The following is a 24,348-nucleotide window of genomic DNA, read 5'->3' as shown; positions in this document are numbered from 1 at the left end:
TGCTACCTGGTTGATCACCATCCAAATTATCAGACTGTGATTCAGATCTAAGAATATTTATATCTATATTTTTGACACTACCAGTCAAAAGTCTGGACACACCCTGAAGTTTTCATGTTTTTAATAGAAATTTTTTTTTTATCAATAAATCGTTAATTTGATTTAAATGTACAGCAGACATTAGTATGCTGCTAATGATTATTACTGATTAAAATTACTACTTTTTAATTTATTATTCACATATGGCTGTAAAGTCCAAATTTAGCAGACATTCCATTAGTGTCCTAACGGTCACCTACTTTAGCCTATCTTTAATTAGTCATTTTAAATGCTAATTGATTATTAGGTAAAATTTTGTACTTGCATTAGAATGGCTAAAACCCGTTATTCTGTTCACTTGGGTTGCAAGGTACTGGCATTCCTAAAATTCAGTTCTGGGTCCATAAATGAATAAAATGAAACGGTTTTCTCCAGAAACATGTCTGTCTTTTTTTGCAGAATGAAGGCTGTTCCTTGTGACAGATTGCTAAGAAACTGAAGATTTTGTATAAAGATGTATATTAGAATAGAGAAGGGAACAAACTTATCTAACTAGGATACAAAAAGAAGGGGATGGGAGGCACAGTCAACTATATAAGAAGAGAAGGAACTCAGAATGTGTAGTGTAAGAAACAATCTCCTTACTGGTCTTCAGTTGGCTTCTTTCTTAAACACTCAGCAAATACCAGAGACTTTTGAAAACAGAGAAAAGATGACACCAAGATGCTTTGCAGAAAATGTTTTTCCAGTCATCTTCCATCCAATGTCTCTGTTCTTTTGCCCATTTTAATCTTTTCATTTTTCAGTTTCAGATGTAGCTTATTCTTTGAAACTGTACCACTTATACCAACATTTTTCTCTGTTGCAGATTATACCATTTGCATTTGTTCACCACACTACACACTCTGATGTCCTTCTCCTCTTATGCTGTTGTGCATCTCAACCTTCTCCTTATTTCTGTATCCTGATCAGACCTGGTTCATCCTTTTTTCTCAAGACAATAATACTGTAGGCACCTTTGTGTGAAATCTTCAGTTTTTTTGGCAATCTGTCACGTGAAATAACCATCATTATGCAAGAACCCAGCATACTGACATGTTTCTTGAGAAAGCCATTTCATTTTTGTCATTTGTGAACCCAGAACTGAACTTTACGAAGGCCAGTAGTTTGTAATCCAAGTAAACAGAATAACAGGCTTCAATGGTGTTAATGCAATTAAGAAGGTTTATCTAACAAACAATAGGCATTTAAAATAACTAAACAAGGATAGATAAGTGAAGGGAGTTGACCATTAGGACACTGAAGGAACGGCTGCTGAAAATGGGGCTTTGAAGTCATTTGTGAATAATAAATTAAAAAACGGCCATTTCAAGAAACAATAGCAAACAGAAACACTAGGAATGTCTTGGCTGTGTTATAAAATCAGTTTAATAGTATATTGATAACAAAAGGTATTAATTTATATATATAAATATTATATTATACCGTATGTATATTTATATATATATATACTGTGTGTATAAATATGTATATATGCAGTATGTGGTATAGTCCAGTATGTATTTCATTATTTTATATGATTTATGCATACTAATATAATTATACATTTCATTGTCATATACGGCTAAGTATATCAAGGTATATTGCATATATAACATTAGCAATTAATTTCATTAAACAATGGAAATAGGCATAGTATAATTTATTTATCATTCTGAAAGAAGTAAGTTACCTTAAAATGAAGGTTAGTACAGGTTTTTTCTGTGCTGAAAAATACAAAGGGAACGTATTTTCCTTAATTTCTTTCCATTTTGGATGCATGCTAAAATAAACATTCTCCAGCTCTTTGAAAACAAATGTAATTGTTTTGCAACTAAGTTATTTTTAATGTAAGGTTTGTACTACTGCAAGATTATGTTTAAATATTGTTTAATTTTTAAGGGCATGCATGCAAATCTAGTCTTTTTGTTCCTAGTAATAACATGTTTTAATTTGCATTATGTGCATAATTGGCAGCTTTAATCGCAGTGCCATTACTGAACATTCCCAGTGCTCTTCACAGACTCTGCTACATGTTAAATATTTTATTGCCTCTGTTTAGCCTTTCTTGTGCTATCCAAGATATTCCCATGTAGCCTTAAGAAAACCATCTCTGTGTTCCAGAAAGAAGAGTTAGTTTCTGACATTTGTTTATAATTATGTAAAGTTATATTCTTGTGGTTAAACAGGGCCACCAGCAGACAGTTAATTTTGAATATTGTCTGGAACTCTTGACTTTCTGTAAATATTATGCTGATATATTTGAGTAATTCTAAAACACTAATATGTAAAAAAACAGAACATGCTTAAATTAAATGGCCAGGCACTCCCAACTACATATTTAGAATAGAAATAGCTTTAAATAAAAAGCAGGCAGGTTTTAGACACCTAATTCTTTTCTGTGCTATTGTGAGAACTGGCCTTCTGCCAGGAGGAAGCCCTGAAAGGACCCATTAAATCAGCAGGGAGAGCAGTCTGCTGCTTGTGTGTGCTGTGCTGTGCTGGGCTGTGCTGAGTAGTGTAGTAAATGCATTCCTTATGAAGGGTTTTTTCACAGGCAGGAGGAACGAGGAGTGGTTAAGCCCCCAATCTCCTTTAATTATTTTTCAGCAACAGAGCATGCAGGTTTCTTTCTTTTGCACGTAAGACACAGGTTTGAGAGGAATCCGTGCGCCCATGAGCTTGCTAGGTGGCTACAAGAAAAAGACTAGTTATGATGGTTATGAATCTTTGCAGCTCGTCGACAACAGCGGTGACTTCAATAACAAGGAGAGAGGCAGCTTCCCGCAGAGCAGCAGCTCTTCAGCAGAAGCAGCGGTGACAGGAGGCCAGACCAGACGGGAGACCTTCAGCACCATGGACAGCTCAGGTAATACAAATTACTATACGCTTCTCTGTCAGAGGCAGGCAGACGCGCACGCGTGTGTGTGTGGCTCTGTGTCTGTGTCTGTGTCTCTGTGCGTGGATTTTTACGTGTGCCTGTGTCCCTGTTTCAGTGTTTTTACACCACACAACAGAAGGGGAGATGCTTGAGAAACTGACATAGCTCTCTCTCTGTCTGTGTTAAGCCTAACCCTCTGTGAATTATTGATTTTGCGCTCATGCTTTTGTGTTTTTTTTTTTCTTTATCTTAAAGCCAATTTCTCCTTCAAAACGATTTACGGCGTCTCCAGACATATCGCCTTTTTTGTTAAAAGATACTCATACAATGTGCAAACACGTGAATTAAAATAAACAATTTTATGTCAAAACTTCAGTCTTCGTCATTGTAGCATACATACAAAATGTGAAAGGAATTTTGGTTTTGAGACTCCATTTTAATGACAAGCCTGTGTTGATTTTTGAGAAAAATAACCGGATAGTTTAATCAGTGTCTTTGAGCTGTTTTTTATATTGAAAACAATATTTTATGGTGGACTTTATTATCCTATTTGTGAATTATTGAGTTTTTCTTTTAACTTACAAGGAAAGATAGATCAAGTACTAATGCCATCAATCATTAGGGATGAAATGCAGTATTTCTATTGCAGGAGAGACCATTAAATACTTAACACTTTAAAAAGGTAGCCTGTCATTGCGGAATTTTAAAACTATATATGAAAAAGCAGAGTTTTACATGCGCATGTGCCATTTTGTGTATATATGTATGTACAAAAAAAGAAAAAACGTACAGTTTGAACTGTTCTAATGGCCTTTTAAATATACACAGACTGCAGATGGATTACAGACCTCAAAATGACATAACCAATCCCATTTAACTAAATGCATTTTTATACACTAAAGAAATAATTCAGAAATGAATTATAACAGACATTATGTTTACAGTTGTATAGTAAGATGGACAGATTCATTCAATCACTTATTATAAGTATTAAATATTTCAAAATATGACAAGTAAGGGCTTATGTGTTATTTATTACTTGTAGTCTAGTGAAATGCTTTTAAAAGCCAGTGCTTACTTGAAGGGAGATAAATATTGCTTGTATACATTATCCTTCATCTAGAAAGTGTACATTTTATTCAGTATATTTCTCCATGGGCAGTTAAAATGGATAACCTGTATCATAAACATAGTTGATTACCATCTTTTAGGTGAGGCAATACAAATTTGATTGAAAACTGACCATCACATGAGTTTTTGTTGATCCGAATAAGTATCTGTAATCTAGTGTAAACCTGAAATATTGTACATACTGTTTTATCTGTATAGCTATGTATCCTTTTTAAAGTCTTTTTCATATATTGTAGAGGTTAACCTCTAATCGGTCTCCCTTACTCCTGATACAACTAGCATGTGCTTGAAACTCTCTATTTGCTCCTAAAAAGACTGCATGACTCAGAAGAGATCACGCCTCACCCTAAACTTGCCTGGTTTCTCCAAATCCTACACATCCCTGGGTCAAATCTTTTGTAAAACAAGACATTTTCTAATGTGACATTTTTGTATTCCATTTCTCCATCTTACTTAATCTTTCAAAATCCTTTATCATATTCTGGTCTTATCCATTTTGTGAAGCTCCATCTTTCATTTGATATGCCAGGACATTTCTTTTTTGGCCCATGAGCCATAAAACCAGTTTGCACCAGCTATTGCCATATTACACTGTGATAAACTGCATTGCTGTTAAAAGTGAGTATGAGTACTGTGATAGATATCAGTGCTTTGGGAACCTTGAGATCACGACTTGATGACATTTTGCATAACTTAAGTCACTGAGAACTGTTGAGCTTTGTTGGGCTGAATGGTTTGTTCTAATCAAAATTGTTCGTTACTGCGGTGGGCTGGCGCCCTGCCCGGGGTGGTTTTCTGCCTTGCACCCTGTGTTGGCTGGGATTATCTCCAGCAGACCCCCGTGACCCTGTAGTTAGGATATAGCGTGTTGGATAATGGATGGATGGATGTTACATTTAAGTTGCATTTTTATATTTTCCTAGTTTTCTTTAATTTTAATTAGTTAGAACATGTATTTTTACACTCAACCAAAAAACAGTTATGTGACTTTAGTTTTTGTGTCCATTTTTCCTCCCTCTTCTATTGGTTTTTATTTTCTAAAGTATAGGGATAGTATTGTAATCATCCAAAGATTCAATGTCGAGGTTTTTTGGAGTCTCGACATTTTATAGCTCCCGGACTTTCTCATATATGAAGTATAGTGAAAGTATTGGAATCCTTCAAAAGTTCCATTTCGAGATTTTGATGAATTTAGACATTTTAAACCTCCCAGAGTCAGAAAATGCAATTTTTGGAATTGTGTTTGTGTGTGTCTGTAAACTCGATAACTTGAGTACGCTTTCACTTTAGGTCAACCAAATTTTGAATATAAGTATTAGGTACAAAGTGTAGATTTCTATCAACATTTGGGCTATTTCCGTTAACTGAAGTAGTACTTTACCTTTTATTCATGCAGCTGCAGAGTCCAATTTATTCAACTTTACTTTTATAATAATTGTTCAATATATTATTCATTTAATTTGATTTGTTGTTGATGGTTCTTTAATGTACATAATATAAAAATATAATCATTGTCTTGCGGTTTACTCCTCAAATATTCATTCCCATTTCTGAGTATACAAGAAAGTTTAGGGGAGACGACTCCCAGATTTTTTAAGATTATATAAAGTGGTACTATATCTCTAGCTATTTGGGAGATCTATGAAATTCGATAGCCAAATAAACTTGTCACTGAAAGACATGGAAGCTTCTACAAGATTAACAGATGCCCAGAAAGATTACTTAATACAAATATTAATACATTGTAAAGGAGCTTTGGTCACTTCTTCAGAGGGAAAATTGCAAAATTATTCTTTTTAATTTTGAATTGATTAGGACTTTGATTTTCCACTATGTTATAGTGCGTGGATTAGGATTTGTCTAATTACGTAAGGTACATTGACAAGCAGGCAATGTAATAGGCATCACAACAAATCTTTCACTATGCAGTATTATTTTGGGTGAAACTCTTAATACTGCTGTGGATATATTAGGTGTAATAGTGCATTGTCGTAACAATGGCAGCACTGAGTATGGCTGCTCTGTTTCAAGCTTCCTCGTTGTGCATTGCTTTATTAGACCAGGAGAATTATCAATGACATCCATTCATCCAAGACATGAATTGTCCTCACTATTACCTTCAGGTAGATGATGCAGCAGCATCAGGTCCCTGGAGCAGCAGGTTCTGGAATGGCTTCTTCCATCAAGTAGTTAGGATGCTGAACTCTGCCCAGTGTCTGGTACTAACCGTTATCGACACCCTGTCCTGTAACACACACATCCATGCAGCTGATACATTATTTGCACTATCTGTTCCACCACATCATGTTTTTGTGTTGTTAGTATGTATACAGAGTTCAGATTTAAATATGTCTAGGTGTTTACTTTTGTAATGTGTTTATTTTTGCACAGTGTGTGATTGGTGAATTCACATTTAAATGTATTTATTATGTGTATACCACTGTATATTGTGTTAAAATTGTTCTACTACTGTGGGCTTTCCGCACAAATTTTTTCACTCATTTGCACCTTCGTGTTAAGTGATGTGACAATGAAAGGGAGTTGACTTAACAGAGAGCCAATAACAACAACAACAACATTTATTTATATAGCACATTTTCATACAAACAGTAGCTCAAAGTGCTTTTACATAATAAAGAATAGAAAAATAAAAGACACAATAAGAAAACAAAATTAATCAAAATTAATTAACATCGAATAAGAGTAAGGTTCAATGGCCAGGGGGGACAGAAAAAACAAAAAAAGCTCCAGACAGCTGGAGAAAAAATAAAATCTGTAGGGATTCCAGACCTTGAGACCGCCCAGCCCCCTCTGGGCATTCTACCTAACATAAATGATCAGTACTCTTTGTATTTAGGGCTCTCACGGAAGGGCTTGATGATAAAGATGGTCACGTAGAGTTCTGCCTTTTAATCCATCCATCATTGTTGGAGCATCATGAAGCTTTGAGTAGGTGGAGGTGGCGCAGGCCACCACCACAAAGAAACCAGAAAAAGAAACAAAAAAGAGAGTAGGGGTCAGTACGGATGACTCCTCCCCAGTATGATCCGAGTGTCCCAAACCATAATACCGACAACACTGAGGACAACACTGTGTACTGAATTCACAGGGTGCCAGCAGTTTATAGTAAGATGGAATCATTGTGACTGTAATAACAAGCAAAAGTTGAATTCACGAGGGCTGGAATTAAATTAACAAAGGACAGAACGTGAGACAATATTGTAGAGTGAGAAATGTATGCAGAGAGTTGATAACCATCAGATTTCATGTATCCCAAGCCGAAGCACAAGGCATAAATTAAAGTCAAAGTAATGAAAAGCATTTGTAACCAAACATGCTTAGTAATAATAATGAATGGGTTGCTTTGTTTACTTTGAACTGTCCACAAAGTTAGACAGCCAGGAAGTGTATAATATTGACCTTTATATCATCACTGTAAAGATGTCATGAGGCAACCCAGCATCACAAATATCAAACAATGGGGGCCACCATAATAGACAAAAATGGCATCGCCGCAGAGAGTGCATGAATTCTTTTTAATACTGAAAACTGGTACTCTATACTGGCACTTCCCCTTACCAGCATTATGAGTAGCAGTTAGTGTATGTGACCCAGAGGGTGCCAGCACTTCACCCTACTACCAACGTGTATTTAGAATAACAATCTAATTTCACAGAGCATTTACACTTCTAAGGGGGAGAATTGCTCTCCCCAACCTTTTCTCCACTATTCTTTATAACTATAACACAGCACTATTTGACTTCCAAGGGAGACACTCCCCCACTCTCTGAAATTGTTTCAGTACTCATCAGCCAAAGCAATAAGGTGTACTGCCAGTTCTTTTTTTCCGCTTCGACCACTGGTTGTGGAAAGAAGTATTTCAAAAGTAGCATCTTCCAAAACTCCAAAAACTGATCAGACCATTTCATTCCTTGACCTCTAAAACCCCTATAATGATGTCTCCCTTAGTTTTAGAGGCCAAGAAACAGACTGAAGAAATACAAAACAAAGTCCAGATCATGACATATTGCTTGTAATTAGCGTCTTGGCTTATGTACAGAATTTGATTTTTAGTTGAATTACACCATACTTTCCACTGATTGGTGAGTAACATATCTTAATAGCTGAATTCCATTCTTTCTTTGAAACTCAGATTGAAAAGTTCATTTGCCACCATTGCATTAACTCATCTGAGATAAACTTTTCTATAAGAGTGACAGAGTACACAAACATTGCATATTGTAAAGAGGAGCTAAAAGAGTTGGGGCACCACCCTGGTGACCCCATATAATTACAAAAGCTCTAAGCACAAAATACACACAAAAAGTTACAGATTAATCCTTTCAGATGAGTGCTCAAAATAGAACTAATTTCAAAATGGCCAAACCTCTGGTCATATTGGTTCCAGACAGTAAGGTGGTGGTCCAGGACGGCAGACAACGGAAGTGACGTCAGTGATGGAATGGCCATCAATCTTCCGTTCTGCAGAGGGAGGAAGAGAAATGGCATTAGAGCACAGCGCCAACCCCTGGTTTGGCAGGTAATTACCATCACCAAAGCTTCCTCCCATGTGCACGTGTGTGACAATATATTCTCATTGCCAGATGTTATAATTTCTACCATTGACACTGAAGAAAAATTAGGAGAATTTGGAAAGTATCTTTTAAGAAAAACATTTACTTTATTTAATTGAAAAAATAGTTGCTGGAAGATTGTAATTGAAACCTAATTGTTTGAAGGATGCAAATGTCTTGTCAGTACAGAAATCTCTAATGGTTCCAATACCAAGAATCTTCATGTATTGAACAAGGTGATTGTCCTGCTCCAGCATAAGCGAGCATCCCACTAAAATCCTTGTGAAATGGAAGTAATTAGCAGCATTAGGCACACAGAGCCAGATACATAAAGAAGAGCTTGAACAGGATTCTTTTTCTAAAGCTAACCAGGCTTGTACAGAACTGTTTCTGGGGAGGGCTGGGTGGTCTCGTGGCCTGGAACCCCTGCAGATTTCATTTTTTTTCTCTCCAGCCATCTGGCCTTTTTTTTTGGTTTTTCTGTCCTCCCTGGCCATCGGACCTTACTCTTATTCTATGTTAATTAGTGTTCTCTTATTCTAATTCTTACTTTGTCTTTTTTTCTCTTTTCTTCATCATGTAAAGCACTTTGAGCTACATTATTTGTATGAAAATGTGCTATAGAAATAAATGTTGTTGTTGTTGTGCTATGTTCCTCCATAGTGTCTGAAAATGTATTATTTGATACAACTTGAAATGAGGTAATGTCTTCTACTCACTTGAGATCAAGGATTTATTATAGTTTCACAATCATGTGCACACAGTTCTGTAATTCATACGCCATATACACAAAACCCATGCACATGTAGGAAAACCACTGACTCCCAGCACAAAACAACACATTTGTGTAAAAAAAAACAAAGAAAACATTGCTACAGAGCCCCTTTAAACACTGGTGTATTCAATAGATAGGACTCAATATTTAATTAGTTTAAAATTACTGTAATTACTGTAACAGTGCAGATATGTTTATTTTTATTTGCATAATTTTTCATTTTAATCATACAAAAACAAAACCAAACCACCCAGTGATTCATGTATACATCAAGATTATGTTCCAGGTTTTCATCCTATATCATGTTTTCCTTGGCCAGACATTGGGGGAGTGAGGTCTGATCTTGTGTACCATAGCCCTCCCTGACATGACCCTTTAAGATTATATATACCCAAGCTACCTCCATGGCCTATAGAAGGTGTACCCTCTCATATCATAAAGAGTTTTGCTATAAACTTTCCCCTGCCATGTTGAGAACAAAACCCTTTCTAATGGAAAAATTGGGATATTTGGGGTTTGAAGATATTAGAACACTGGCAGTTATCCTGAAGCCAGATGCAGACCAAGACAGCATGATGAAAACTGGCCTTGTATGAGATTAAGGCATTTATGTGCTGCTTTAATCTACATGGTTGTCGAAGTGTAGTGTTCTGTAGTATTTTAAGAAATATAATGAGATGAGCTTTGTTATAATTCAGAGTACAAGATCTCTTAAACAAAGGGACTTATCAGAGAGAGGTGATATAACAGTGTATATGAAATACAAAAGAGAACAATGTTCGAAAAGCCAACATTACAAAGTAAAGCTGTAAATTTGGGGTGGCGCAGTGACACTACTGCTACCTCATAACAGAGAGACTGGGGTTAACGTTTGTAGTGGAGTGTGCATGTTCTCCCAGAGTCCTCTCTGGTGTCCTCCCACAGTTCAAAGACATCTAGTTTACATGAGTTGGTGTTGCTAAATGGGCCCTTGTGTCTGTGTGTGTTTTCACCCAATGATGGACTGGTCTCCTGACCAGGGATTGTTCCTACCTGGTGCCTGATGCTTGCTTGGCTACATAAGTGGATTTGGAGAGAGATAAGGGATGGATGAATGGATGGGATGTTGTGAATTTTACTATTTTAAAGGTGTAAGCATGGAAACTTGCAGTAACTTACTTGCTTACTTGCACATACTGCTTTTTTTTTAAAGGCACCCCTATAGACTTGTTTCATCCACATTCTGTGGCTTTGGCAAATATGGCCAAAGCATAACAGACTTGGTCACAGGTTTAGTGATGAATTTTTGGTTTACCCAGATTAGCCCCCCAAATCATTTTCCACCATTCTTCATGGTCATGAAGATCCATTAGGGTCATTTTCATATCATGTGAGAACAGGTCATTGAACACAATCATGTCCACACTGACTGATTCGTCTTCTCTGTCTCTGCCACTTTGAACATTTCCTGGCTCCATTTTGGTCAAACAATTTTTTTCTCAGAACTCTTTATTTTATATATGTAGATAGATAGATAGATAGATAGATAGATAGATAGATAGATAGATAGATAGATAGATAGATAGATAGATAGATAGATAGATAGATAGATAGATAGATAGATAGATAGATAGATAGATAGATAGATAGATAGATAGATAGATAGATAGATAGATAGATTATTAATCCCAAGTGATGAAAATGCATGTAAAACAGACAATAACTTTGAATAATGTTAGCATGAATAATGTTTTACCTAGTGGTCTGAACTTTGCTAACTGATGACCTCAGCTCATTGTTACAGTATGATGACAGCATTTTCCATATGAAAGCATGAGATTACATTTGCCTAATGAGATGTTGTGTGCTGTGATTTGCAAAAACTTAACATTACAGTATATATGAACTGTGTGTAAAATAAGTGAATTGTGATTGCATTTCAGTTGACATAGACTCTTTCTTTGAAAATCTGCTTTATGTTCATGAGTCATTATCATGAAAGCAGTTTCACTGCAGGAATGATTGTCCATCCATCCATTTTCTAACCCGCTGAATCCGAATACAGGGTCACGGGGGTCTGCTGGAGCCAATCCCAGCCAACACAGGGCACAAGGCAGGAACCAATCCTGGGCAGGGTGCCAACCCACCGCAGGACACACACAAACACACCCACACACCAAGCACACAATAGGGCCAAGTTAGAATCGCCAATCCACCTAACCTGCATGTCTTTGGATTGTGGGAGGAAACCGGAGCGCCAGGAGGAAACCCACGCAGACACGGGGAGAACATGCAAACTCCACGCAGGGAGGACCCGGGAAGCGAACCCGGGTCTCCTAACTGCGAGGCAGCAGCGCTACCACTGCGCCACCGTGCCGCCCAGGAATGATTGTGAAAACTGTAATTACTCATTCATGGTCCTTTCATTGAGTAGAGTTGCATCAAGTTGAAAATGCAGTGAATGACTGCTATGAAATTAATAGTTTTTTCCTTGCTGGAGCAGGAAATAGAATCTGCACCAAATGTCATATTCTTTTTTGTATGGTGGTCATACTCAGATCTAAGCTTAGTTTACTTCTCAGTGCACACATGCCTTGAAGAAGCTCACTGCCTACCTTAGGTATGTTTACTGTGATCATCGGTGGAACTCAAGAAGCTGACTTTACCTCACTGATTATCAGTCTTGACATGTATTCAGTTATTATTTATCACTGTGTCTTAATCAACCACGCTGTAAAGTTTGATTTTCATATACCAGCTTCTGTAAGGAAGTAATTCTTTAATTTACGAAAACTACTAGTTGTGCTATTGCAATATATTTTGTAATGCATGTAGTAATAAAATGAACTGCATTTGTCATTCCAAGAGTTGGCACTTCATAAACATTTGTTGTAATAAACTGCATCACTACAAGTGTCTGTTATATGCCATTTGTTATGGGATCCTTAAAAACTGTATTAATGCTTGTGATGCACCACCTGCTGGACTGGCAGCAACATAGCAACAAGACGGACACACAGACAGGCACACAGACACATGTCCTTTTATTATGTTGGATTCCTACAGGCGTGGCAATGCCAAAGTGTACCTTTTGGAACAGTACTAGCATTTGGCACAATAAACCCAAGTCTCCTTTTATGCCACAGAATGTTGCGAGCCACCTGCTTCATTATTTTTTGCTGACACTTTTGATCCACAAGTATTAAGATGTGCTGTTTTTCCCACTGCACCGCCTGTTGAGTTATCCATTGTTGCCACACCTCAGTTATCAATTCCTTTTAGTGCTGCTTCCATTTTTTCCTGAGTCATCTGCTCAGTTATTTAGTGTTGAACTATTTGATCCACAAACTGGAGTTTCTGTCTCTTTTCAATCAATTTTTTCAAAATGGCTGCATTGTACCTCACACACCTATCTAGCTGGCTGATTTGAAGAAACACACTAAAACACAGAAAATTAATAATAATCAAAATTGACAAAAAATGCATAATTATCCACCTTAATAAAAATATAGGTTTCTGTCTGTGTATTCATTTGGCTGCTATGTCTCAGTCACAAACATTAACACCGCTTTTATGAATCCCATACCAAATGGCATATAACAGACATATGTATTGCATTTGTCATTCCAACACATGGTGCATCGCAAACATTATCATTATTAGCTTTTCCAAATCCCACACAAAATGAACTGCAAACCTTAAAGCTGAGGTCTGTGTGACTACTTAGATTTCAGGCTATCTTAGACAGGTAGCACAAGTGGTACAAATAGTAAACATGCGTAACAATATACATAACCAATAAAATTATATAGAATAATATATAGGTATAATAGGTAATAATATATAGGTAAAACATGAGCAAAAAAGACAAAGAACAAAAATGTAAACATGAGGTTGAAATGCAACACTTTCTGGACTTTGTAGATCGGTATTCTTTGTGTTACTAGTCTTAAATCCTTGCTTTGTTCATCTTCCATTGCTTGTGAAACTATCACCTGCTTTATGGTCTCAAAACTTGAGTTAACGCAAGTTCTTTATAAATCACCATTTTCGGATTGCTTTCTGTAAAAGATCACATGTTAAGTAAAATTTTGAGTGGAATGCTAAAGCCTTTTTAGCAGAACTTCTACACAGATACCTGGATTTGATTCTGATTGTTGTGTTTGATATACATTAAGTTAGAACACGAGTCTCTGGATGTTTTCCTTTCAAAGTGTATTGGAAAGGCTGGAAAGGACAAAGGAGTTAATTCTCACTTAAGTGTGTGAACTGATTTTTTAAGTGTTTTGCTGCAACACCCTGAATCACTGAAATTTGAAATGATTTCTAGCTGGTGTGAAGAGATGGACTTCTTGTTATTTGTCTGTACAGTGGATTAAATTACACTCTTATTTAACTGTTTCTTTTCTTTATTTAACACCAATAAACCTATTTCAGTGAGGCCGATGCCATGCTCAAGGGTGGCTGAGAGAAAGCCACAACGCAGAACAAAATGCATTACAGCTAAGTGGCCAAATCTATCATTTCCTGAAGGAGATTCCCTGTAGTGCAGCGGTAGACATAGTGGCCCAATGTTCTTCCTTCATATCTCACATCTGCCATCTCAGGAAGGCAGCTTGAGAGAGAACCAGCCCTGAATGGTTTCTTTCTAGTGACAGTGGGCTGAAGGATAGAATATGTGAGCTACACCACAGAATGTGACCAGGCCAGGATATATGATCTGTCCAGTGTAAAGGAAGGTGTGGGCATCCAAGTCATTTGGTTTAATTGTGTATTTCCCAGCTGGGAGGCCATTTGAAGGAAACTGCCTCACAAAGCCAAGAACTCCACCAATGCACTGGGTGGCAGCATCCCTCTGGTATGGCTCAGATTTGAACCCCTGTAGGTCAGCAAGGGAGTTGTAGCTGTAATGGACAGCCATGTTAGGGTCCATGGGTGCCGCTAGAGGGAGCTGCCAGGGGTGGGCTCCCCTGTCAGGGAGAGGTTCCACCTGACCTGAATGTGCTCCCATGGGGCAATCCAGTTGCACTGGGAACGCACCCAGGTCCACGTTAAAAAGACTTGCTTTGCCTTCCCCAGGTGAGTTAGAGTCGGAGCAGACTCAAGCAGAACTCACATGGGAGGAGTGAAGGAGACAAAGAAAAGAACCATTGATATTTCCGGAACAGTGAAGGAGGACAGGTCATTAAAGAAACCTTGCAATAAGGTATTTTATTTAATATAAGACTTTAGTTCAACTTGGGATTGTGTGGTAGCACAGACAAGGGTCTGGGGATATGATTTGCCCCCTTTTGGCTGCACCACTTTTTTAAACATTGTCACAAGTATATATAAAGAAGATTTATTACCTAGGTTAAGTGCTTTATGTTATCTATATTGCTCAGTACACTTATTATGATTACAGTATTTGATTGAAAAAGTCAGCTGTCCTTTTCCTTGACAAGCTTTCTGTCTACAAGTAAAACTGCAGTTGGACACAACCCAGCATCCATTCTTAAACCAAGACTGAAAAGTTTCCAGATTATGTGGTGCTATTTTCCACCCTTTATAGTAAACAAACACCATGAACTCTGTATGATGAAACTCTATATGATAATATATAGGTCTGATCACAATCTGATATTTGGGTGGGTAGGTAACACTTGTGGTTGGTCGGCCAGTTGGCAGACATCCCCCACGCCTTCTCAGTGGCGAGAAGCAGATCGTAGACATGTTATATATATATATATATATATATATATATATATATATATATATATATATATATATATATATATATATAGTACCTGACAATTAAAGAGTACAAAACATGTGTTTCACCCTTGTTGGGGCTCATCAGGTATGAGCACTTCCTCTCATAACGGGATCCCCACAAGTGAAAACAAAGATGAGTACATCTGATGAGCACCAATTAGGGTGAAACATGTGCCGTATACTCTTTGTTATTTGGCAGGTACTATATACAAGATTTGAGATTTTGGCAAATATTTTCAACGAGCAAAACTAAACTCTTAAGTTGAAGCAGTCCGAGGAGGAAAAAAACACGAACTGCCAACAGGGTAATGCACCCAGCAACACTACAAATGGTTTGATTAACATAATGAAGAGTAGATAGATAGATAGATAGATAGATAGATAGATAGATAGATAGATAGATAGATAGATAGATAGATAGATAGATAGATAGATAGATAGATAGATAGATAGATAGATAGATAGATAGATAGATAGATAGATAGATAGATAGATAGATAGATAGATAGATAGACAAGAAAGAGAACATCTGACTTGGCTGTGGAGCACTGTGCAGAAGTATTGCTGTTGGTATAAAAGAGCCCCAGTAGCATTACTTGGCACACTTCTGCTGAATAAAATGTCAGCTATAAGTCCTAGCCACGCTCATCAAAGCACAGAAAATTGCACTTGCCATCACAGAGTTGAAGAAAATGTGAAGGATGTCACTACCCACATTAAAGGAATGCAGTTGCTTATCAGTACACCCCATGAGAGCAGAATCATCTGAGAATTTCTACAAGTAACATCACCTGCTGTTGTATTTATAGTTGGAGGTGTCACAGAGTGAACAGAAAGGGAAGACAGGCCTGTACATGTGATGCTCCGGCGTTACTTACACAGTCCTTGAGTCCCACAGATGGCAGTCTGCCTGACAGATACAACAACAACAACAACATTTATTTATATAGCACATTTTCATACAAAAAGTAGCTCAAAGTGCTTTACATAATGAAGAATAGAAAAATAAAAGACACAGTAAGAAAATAAGTCAACATTAATTAACATAGAATAAGAGTAAGGTCCAATGGCCAGGGTGGACAGAAAAAAAAAAAACTCTAGACAGCCGGAGAAAAAATAAAATCTGTAGGGATTCCAGACCATTTGACTGCCCAGTCCCTTGGGCAGATAGCCCATCCATGATAGTCCATCATCCAGGATACCACAGGGTCATCCACCTGCATATCTCCAAGTTTACCCCTCAACAGGAATGGCTGGATGGTATTGAAGGCACAGGAGAAATAAAAAAACAGAATCCTCACAGTGCTGCCAGCTTTGTCCAGGTGAGAATAAACCTTGTGGAGCAGACAGATAATTGCATTTTCCACTCCAGTCTTTTTCCGATAGGCAAACTGCAGTAAGTCCAGGAGGTATGCCACAAAAGGACGCATATAGTTCACGACCAGCCTCTCAAAGGTTTTTATGATATAAGAAGTAAGTGTCACTGGTGTAGTCATTAGGTGAGGAGGCACCTGCCTTCTTTATAGCAAGAATAATGCAGGATGTTTTCCACAGCTGCCCTGATTTCCAGATTTCCTGAATCTCAATTCAGTTGAGTATGTGTGGGATATGTTAGAACAAGTGCAATGTGTGGCAGCTCCACCTCTTTACAGGAGATAGGGGATCTGCAGCTAATGTCCTGAGACATTTAGAGATCTTGTAGAATCAATGCCTCAGTGGTTTGGAGCTGTTTGGCTGGCACAAGGAGGAACAGCATATTTGGTAGGTGGTCATAATGTTTTGGCTCATTAGTGTACATTCTAAGTGAGCAGCACTACAAAATTAAAAAGTGATATACAAGAATGTTTCTCAGCCTTGGAGATAAGAATACAGAAATGCAAAATCCAATGTTTAAGACTTAACGAAAAAATAACGATCTTGACATTTTAAATAAATGTTGGGAGAGAAGCTGGTATTAGAGGAAGCACTTGGTGTTTAAAATTCTGCTCCTCTAAAATGAATATCTAGAGAATATGGGCTGTTAATGGAGATTCTCTGAATATGACCATATTGATTTCAGTAAATGCACCTCATCTGATATATAAAGCACCATTTAACCTGTCTTCACCAGATTTTTCCACCGATTCCTGTAGGCAGGGTTGCCAGGTCCTTAACAAATTTATAGCCCACAGACAGCTTAAAAATTAGGGAATTTTCCCAAAATAACAGGTGAGTACCTGATATAGACAAAATGACACACCAGAAAGTCGGAGATGATGTTGAGAGTGAGAGCATTAGGTACACCGATGCTGGTCCCCCTGGGAGATATTTGAGAGGGAATGAATAGGTATATACCATCAAACAATGTGTGAAAAGCAGGGGAAGGGGTGCATTGTTTAAAGATACCGCTCTGTTTTTAAATAAGTAGCCCCTAAAACTGCAATCACATATCAAAAGTTACTGAGAAAAAAAATTGCAGATCAAAAATAGCCCAACTGGATGGAAAAATCGCCAACCTGGCAACAGAAGGCTGTTTTGCTTTGAAATTTAGTTGTGCCCCACCCTGGGCAGTGCCAGATACTCCTGCCTATTTGAAATAAAATGGAAATAAGGGTATCAATGTTGGCACCTCTGTATTGATGCTGTAAATGTAGTTAATTATGATGAACATTAATGCATCTGCAGCATCTTACCGCTTCAGAGTTGGAGGAAACCAAGCCCTATCCCAGCAGCTGGAGGTACTGTACATGGTGGCCAACAAACTTAAAACGGGCACCTAGTCTGTGTGTCTAGGTCTCACTGTCGCTCTCGCTCTCAAGCTTTCCAGATAAAAGGCAGTTAATGAGTAGCAAATCATCCAAAATGTACGGCAGTAGATTATGATAGGAGGTCCAAACAAATAAAAGTAAAACAAATGTAAGGATATGCCAAAAGCAGCCTACTCCACTACCTTCCCATCCACTCTAGTAATGCCAGGAAAAAGTATGTCCTTAGGAAAACTATAAATTCAGAAGCATTACTTCAACTTTAATTGACCAATGATAACCTACACTTTGTTCATGAAAGAAATAAATTATTAGTTTCACCCTAAATATACAGTAATGATTAATTTCTAGACAGACTGCTGTATCCTTGGTCAGGTTGTTACAAGGACAGAGGTCTTGCTCACAAAGACCTTTAAATGTGATTTTTTACAGGAATCTCATTGACATTTATGCAGGACTAAAAAGAACAGACTGGAATGAAGATGAGGATGATTGCTAAACTACCGTTTAGTCCCCATCATACCACCTTAATTTGTAATGCCTACTTCCAAATGAGTGCTTGAATGACTTTCAGTTAACATCAGGGTGAAAAGCAAATTGCAATTCATCAAATCTCCTTCATTGTCAAATTAAGAAGGGAAAATGAGATTTTAATAGAATTCTTCACACATTCTTGCACAGAAGTTGTGAAATCCTCTCAGCCTGTGCTAAATCTGCATTAAGCCCACAGGATGTGTTTTTGCTTCTGAATTCTAGGGTACATTCATGGCACGCTACAGAAACGCAGAAATGTAGGCACAGCACATTTTGGCTCTTGTCAAGAAGGCTTATCAGTATGTAACCAGTGATTTCTTCATAACCCCTGATCACCACAGGTTACTCCCATCTGTTGTCACTTAACATCTACAGGGGCCCAGCAGAGTCCCTTCTCAGTGGCTACGTGGCACCTGCTCAGCTCTAGATCACAAAGTACTGCAAAGGGTGGTGAAGTTGGCACAGAATATTACCAACACTGTGTTGCCCTATCTTCAGTATGTATATACAATGTTCGCTACTTTAGGAAGGCAAACAGGGATATCAAACATATCAACCATCCTACACAGTCACTTTTCTCACCTACTCCTATAAATTGCACTAAAACCAGTAAATACAGAGACAATTTCTACTCATAGGGTCATATGATTAGTGAATAGCCAATCATCATCTTCTTCTTTTGGCTGCTCCCGTTAGGGCTTGCCAGAGTGGATCGTCTTCTTCCATATCTTTCTGTCCTCTGCATCTTGTTCTGTTACACCCATCACCTGCATGTCCTCTCTCACCACATCCATAAACTTTCTCTTAGATCTTCCTCTTCTCCTCTTTCTTGGCAGTTCTATCCTTAGCATCCTTCTCCCAATATAACAAGCATCTCCCCTCTGCATGTGTCCAAACCAATGCAATCTCGCTTCTCTGACTTTGTCTCCCAACCGTCCAACTTGAGCTGACCCTCTAATGTCCTCATTTCTAATCCTGTCCATCCTCGTCACACCCAATGCAAATCTTAGCATCTTTAACTCTGCCACCTCCAGCTCTGTCTCCTGCTTTCTGGTCGATGCCACCGTCTCCAACCCATATAACATAGCTGGTCTCACTACTGTCCTGTAGACCCTCCCTTTCACTGTTGCTGATACCCGTCTGTCACAAATCACTCCTGACACTCTTCTCCACCCATTCCACCCTGCCTGCACTCTCTTATTTACCTCTCTTCCACAATCCCCATTACTCTATACTGTTGATCCCAAGTATTTAAACTCATCCACCTTCGCTAACTCTACTCCCTTCATCCTCACCATTTCACTGACCTCCCTCTCATTCACACACATATATTCTGTCTTGTTCCTACTGAGCTTCATTCCTCTCCTCTCTAGAGCATATTTCCACCTTTTCAGGGTCTCCTCAACCTGCTCCCTACTATCGCTACAGACCACAATGTCATCAACAAACATCATAGTCCACGGGGACTCCTGTCTAATCTTGTCTGTCAGTCTGTCCATCACCACTGCAAATAAGAAAGGGCTCAGAGCCGACCCCTGATGTAATCCCACCTCCGTCACTCCTACCCCTGACCTCACCGCTGTCACACTTCCCTCGTACATATCCTGTACAACTCTTACATACTTCTCTGCCACTCCTGACTTCATATACTGTAATATACTACAGCTCCTCTTGAGGCACCCTGTCATATATATATATATATATATATATATATATATATATATATATATATATATATATATATATATATATATATATATATATATATATATATATTGTGGTAGATAGGGGGCCCTCTCGCTCCCTTGAACCCCTGTCCACGACTCCAGACACCAGGTAAAAGTCCCTCAGATTGACTTTATTAAATTGCCACAGTGCAGAAAACACCTTCTCCTCCACTATTCTCATACCAATAACAAATAACCAATCCTCCAGCTCCCAGACGCGTTGCCACCCTTCCACCCAGCTCAGCTCGCCGTCTGGGAGCTCTCACAGTCCTTTTATATATCCTGACCTGGAAGTGTTCCAATCCCCAGTTCATGTGACTCTCAATCACTTCCAGGTCAGGTACAAGTTCTTTTCTTCACCCCGGAAGCACGTCATTCCACTTGCCCACGTGTGTTTCCGGAGCGTAGGGAAAATAGCTATTGTTCCTCACTGCAGCATCCCCTAGTGGCCCCCACGGCATCCAGCAGGGCTGCGCATGAAAACTATATTGTCCAAGATGTCCTGCTGGTCTTCTGGGGACCTCCATACTGCAAGGAGGGCTCCACCTGGCGGCTTGGGGGTATTAGCCGGGATAAACGGCCTGCCATCCTCCACAATATATATATATATATGTATACACACACAATTATATACTCTCTCTCTATATATATATATATATTTTTTTTTTAGCTTGTTTTGTATATTTATGTATATATGCCTTTGGTATTAAGTCATTGTTGCTGTTTTGATGAGACATGCAAATATTAATTTCACTGTACAACATATGCGTCACAATAAACTTGACCGTTGACTGGTGTGGCCAAATTTTTGCCAATGATGGTAGACAGATGACCAGATAAATTTAAAAGTCACTATATAAGATAGATATAAAGATAGGAAAGACATTATGTGAGACAGATAGATAGAAAGACAGACAGATAGCGTCATAGTAGAAATGGATTGGCTGGCATCACTGCTGGGACAGAAGGTTTCTTACCCAGCCGGGAAGCCTTTATAATGGATGGATGGAGGTACTCACAGGACTATGTTCTGCTCCAGTATGATAGGTGGTGGCATCTTTCTGTCTGGCTTTCCCATGTACATACCCACAGGTAATCCTAATGGGTGACCCTGCTCCATTCCTTGGGAGCTGCCTGGGGAGCTGTGGAAAGGAGCATATGTTAAGTTTCAGCCAGGGTTTCTTCCCTGGCTTGGGTTTAAATTATGTTTTTGTGTTCATTTTTGATTTTTTTGTTTATATTAATATTGTTACTTATGTTAATTCTTTGAATTCTGTGTTTTTATTAGTGTTGTGCATTATTTTATTTGTATGTGTTTATATTTGCACTGTTGTGCTCGTTGTATTTTTGGGGTGGCTCTCCAAGAGGCAGGGCCACATGTCCTTCTGTGCTTTTTGTGCTCTTTCGAGCTTTTTTGCTGCCAAACATTCTTGTGTAGAATAAATCTTTTTATTTTATGATGATTCCTTATCTGCCCTTTGTAATTTTACAAGCTGAAGGTTAACAGATCTTTCTCCTGGTAGGGCTTTTGGCAAAAGTGATTTCTGAGCCTCAACACCATTTCTTGTTTTAAGGAGGTTCTTTCTAACCAGGAAGTGGGTTCAGTATGGTGGCACCAGACGTACTCCAGGGTCTGGCATAAAGCAAGCTGCTTGGCCTCAACCAGGGAACTTGAAGTTGGGAAAAGAGAAGGACAACACTCATCTGGAAGGTTTAGTGGGGGAAAAGAAAAGAGAGAAAAAGCCTTGTGTTCATTGTGTGTGTATCAAAGTATTTTGTTTAATAAAAATGCTTGATTAGATTCTGGGACTTGTGTGGATGAAGTTGTGTCTGAAGTTTGGGGGGCTCTAAGATGCCCCATACAGTTCATGATAGATGAAAGAAAGAAAGAAAGAAAGAAAGAAAGAAAGAAAGAAAGAACTCTTTTTTTGTCCCGGGTGAGAGGTTAGGCTTTTTATAGATCTTCAACTGTAACAAATCACAAAAGGGCAGCATTACTTCACTCTGTCTGAAGTTTAAGATTTCGCTTTCCTCTTTCCTGGTCAATGTGTCAAATGCACATTCATTTCTCCAGTATTTTGTATTCCACTTGGATAGCTCAGTGCCATACTAGTTAGCACTGTAGATTCACAGACCCATTGTCCTGTTTTTATATTTCATGCCATGTTGTTTGTCCATAAAGAATTTGGTTGTCTTGTCAGATAAACTGCTGGATCTGCCTGGGCCCTGTATGAATAGGGCCTCCTGTGTGATGGATCTGATCTGGGTCCTTAAGGATAGTATACTGTAATAATCTGTGCATTTCAAATGAAAATGACCGTTCTGTGATCCACACATCACACAGCATTTGCTTTCTTGTAATGCGTCACTCCCAGTGGTCGTACATAAAATATTTTGTTATTCTGATTATGTTAATTCCGATTGGAAATTAAAATTGTACTGTTTGTTTTTATGCTTTGTTAGGGTATTTGTTTACATTACAATTTTGGTAATCTGACTAAAATGACTACTGACAGACAACCAAACGATTCCAATTTAATTTAAAATGACAATCATGGAAAATCCGCAGATGAAGATATGACTTTAAATTGGCTGAGTATAAGTAACTATGCATGTGTGCACGAGTGTGCCCTGAAATCGACTGGTGCATCATTGGGATTCAATGTTATATAACAATAAAACGTGAAAATGTCCAAGGGGATGAATGCTTTTTATACGTGTTGTAAAAGTAGTTAGCATTGACAACATGGTGATGTCAGTTACTTTATGTTTATAGCTGTCAAGACATTTCTGAGTCTTTTTCTCAAAGTCCTTTGAGAAGGTCCGCTTCAATTCCATCATCTCCTTCCGCCTTGCCTGTCTTTAGCTGTTTTTTTTGTCCTACACAATACCCTCCTGTGTTTCCAAAGTTCTCTCATTCAGAGTTCTAATTATGGTACCTTCCTCTTGCTGTCATTTTTTAAATGAAGACCTGTGTAGGCCTTTCTTCCTTTACCATATTTATAGCTTCATTATGTGTCCTATTTACATTTTAGACTTTTGCCGCTGGGTTAGTTAACCAATTGTTTCTTTCTTTGGTGGTTTCAGACGTTATACTGAGTGAATCCTCAGATTGTAAGTACAGTATGTGTTTATAGCAGCACCTAGATTCTTGTCTTCTTTTCTTCACATTGTAAATGTTGCTTCTTTCAGTGTATGAAGGTCAGTCAGTATCTCAGGTAGGACGTTATATGATTTCATATGGTAACAGCTCAAAGGCCAAACAGATATGTGCAAACTAATGGAGTTTAAAACACACACAGCCCATACTTAATTGATGTGCTGGTTCTGTGCTGGCAGGCACTAATCATCCTGCGCTCCATATACAAAATGAGAAACCCTGGGTTGTGCTGCTGCTAAATGAAATCATTAAAATCAATTCACACACCTCTTTGCCTCACAGCAAATGACCAATTGCACTCCAGTTTCACCATTTTTATCTCTGGTATGAATTCTTTGGACTGCACTGTATTCTCCTTTAACCCTTTGCATGTTGAGAAGGTACTGTATGGTAAGTTATTGGTCAGCGTGGTACAGTTGTCGTTTGGCTGGACTGGACTGGCATGGTGCAAAGTGTTTGGGGCCATTTTGAGTATTTAGAAAATCATTGAAGCAAAGAAAGATTTTTGATTTTGGGCTAATAATAGTTGCCCACGGTATTGACGTGTTCTTTGTCTTTGCTGTGTGACAGTAATCCCACATACTTACTTGTATTTGTATTGCTGCACAGTGTATAAGCTTGTCAAACAATAAAATGGACAAAGATAGATAGGTAGGTAGGTAGGTAGATAGAAATTAATTTGTTCCCCGGGGGGAAATTTGGCTTTTTACAGAAGCTCTTTACATAAATAAGCAAACAAATAAATAAAATATAAATAAATAGATAGAAGAATATATATATATATATATATATATATATATATATATATATATATATATATATATATATATATATATATATATATATATATATATATATATATATATATATATATATATATATATATATATATCTGTGGTGGGTTGGCACCCTGCCCAGGATTAATTCCTGCCTTGTGCCCTGTGTTGGCTGGGATTGGCTCCAGCAGACCCCCGTGACCCTGTGTCCGGATTCAGCGGGTTGGACAATAGA

General features: G+C 38.1%; 1 protein-coding gene across 9 annotated transcripts in view; it reads left to right on the top strand.

Annotated features, from left to right (window-relative positions):
• The window catches only part of dnajc6 (DnaJ (Hsp40) homolog, subfamily C, member 6), a 135,729-nt gene that overhangs the window by 28,467 nt on the left and 82,914 nt on the right, over window positions 1–24,348 (top strand). For 3 of the 9 annotated variants that reach the window (XM_039734943.1, XM_039734939.1, XM_039734938.1), the window contains exon 1: window positions 2,566–2,947. In XM_039734943.1, the coding sequence (XP_039590877.1) occupies window positions 2,755–2,947 (193 nt within the window). In that variant the 5' untranslated portion in view covers window positions 2,566–2,754. Of the gene's footprint in view, window positions 1–2,562; window positions 2,948–24,348 lie in introns of those variants that run through there. The other 6 variants (XM_039734947.1, XM_039734941.1, XM_039734946.1 and 3 more) reach the window with 5 other exon arrangements.

This window comes from Polypterus senegalus, chromosome 14, assembly GCF_016835505.1.
Source record: "Polypterus senegalus isolate Bchr_013 chromosome 14, ASM1683550v1, whole genome shotgun sequence".
NCBI classification, from domain to species: domain Eukaryota; kingdom Metazoa; phylum Chordata; class Cladistia; order Polypteriformes; family Polypteridae; genus Polypterus; species Polypterus senegalus.
The sequence above is the reverse complement of the archived record's forward strand: the minus strand, read 5'-3'. Positions and strand labels throughout refer to the sequence as shown.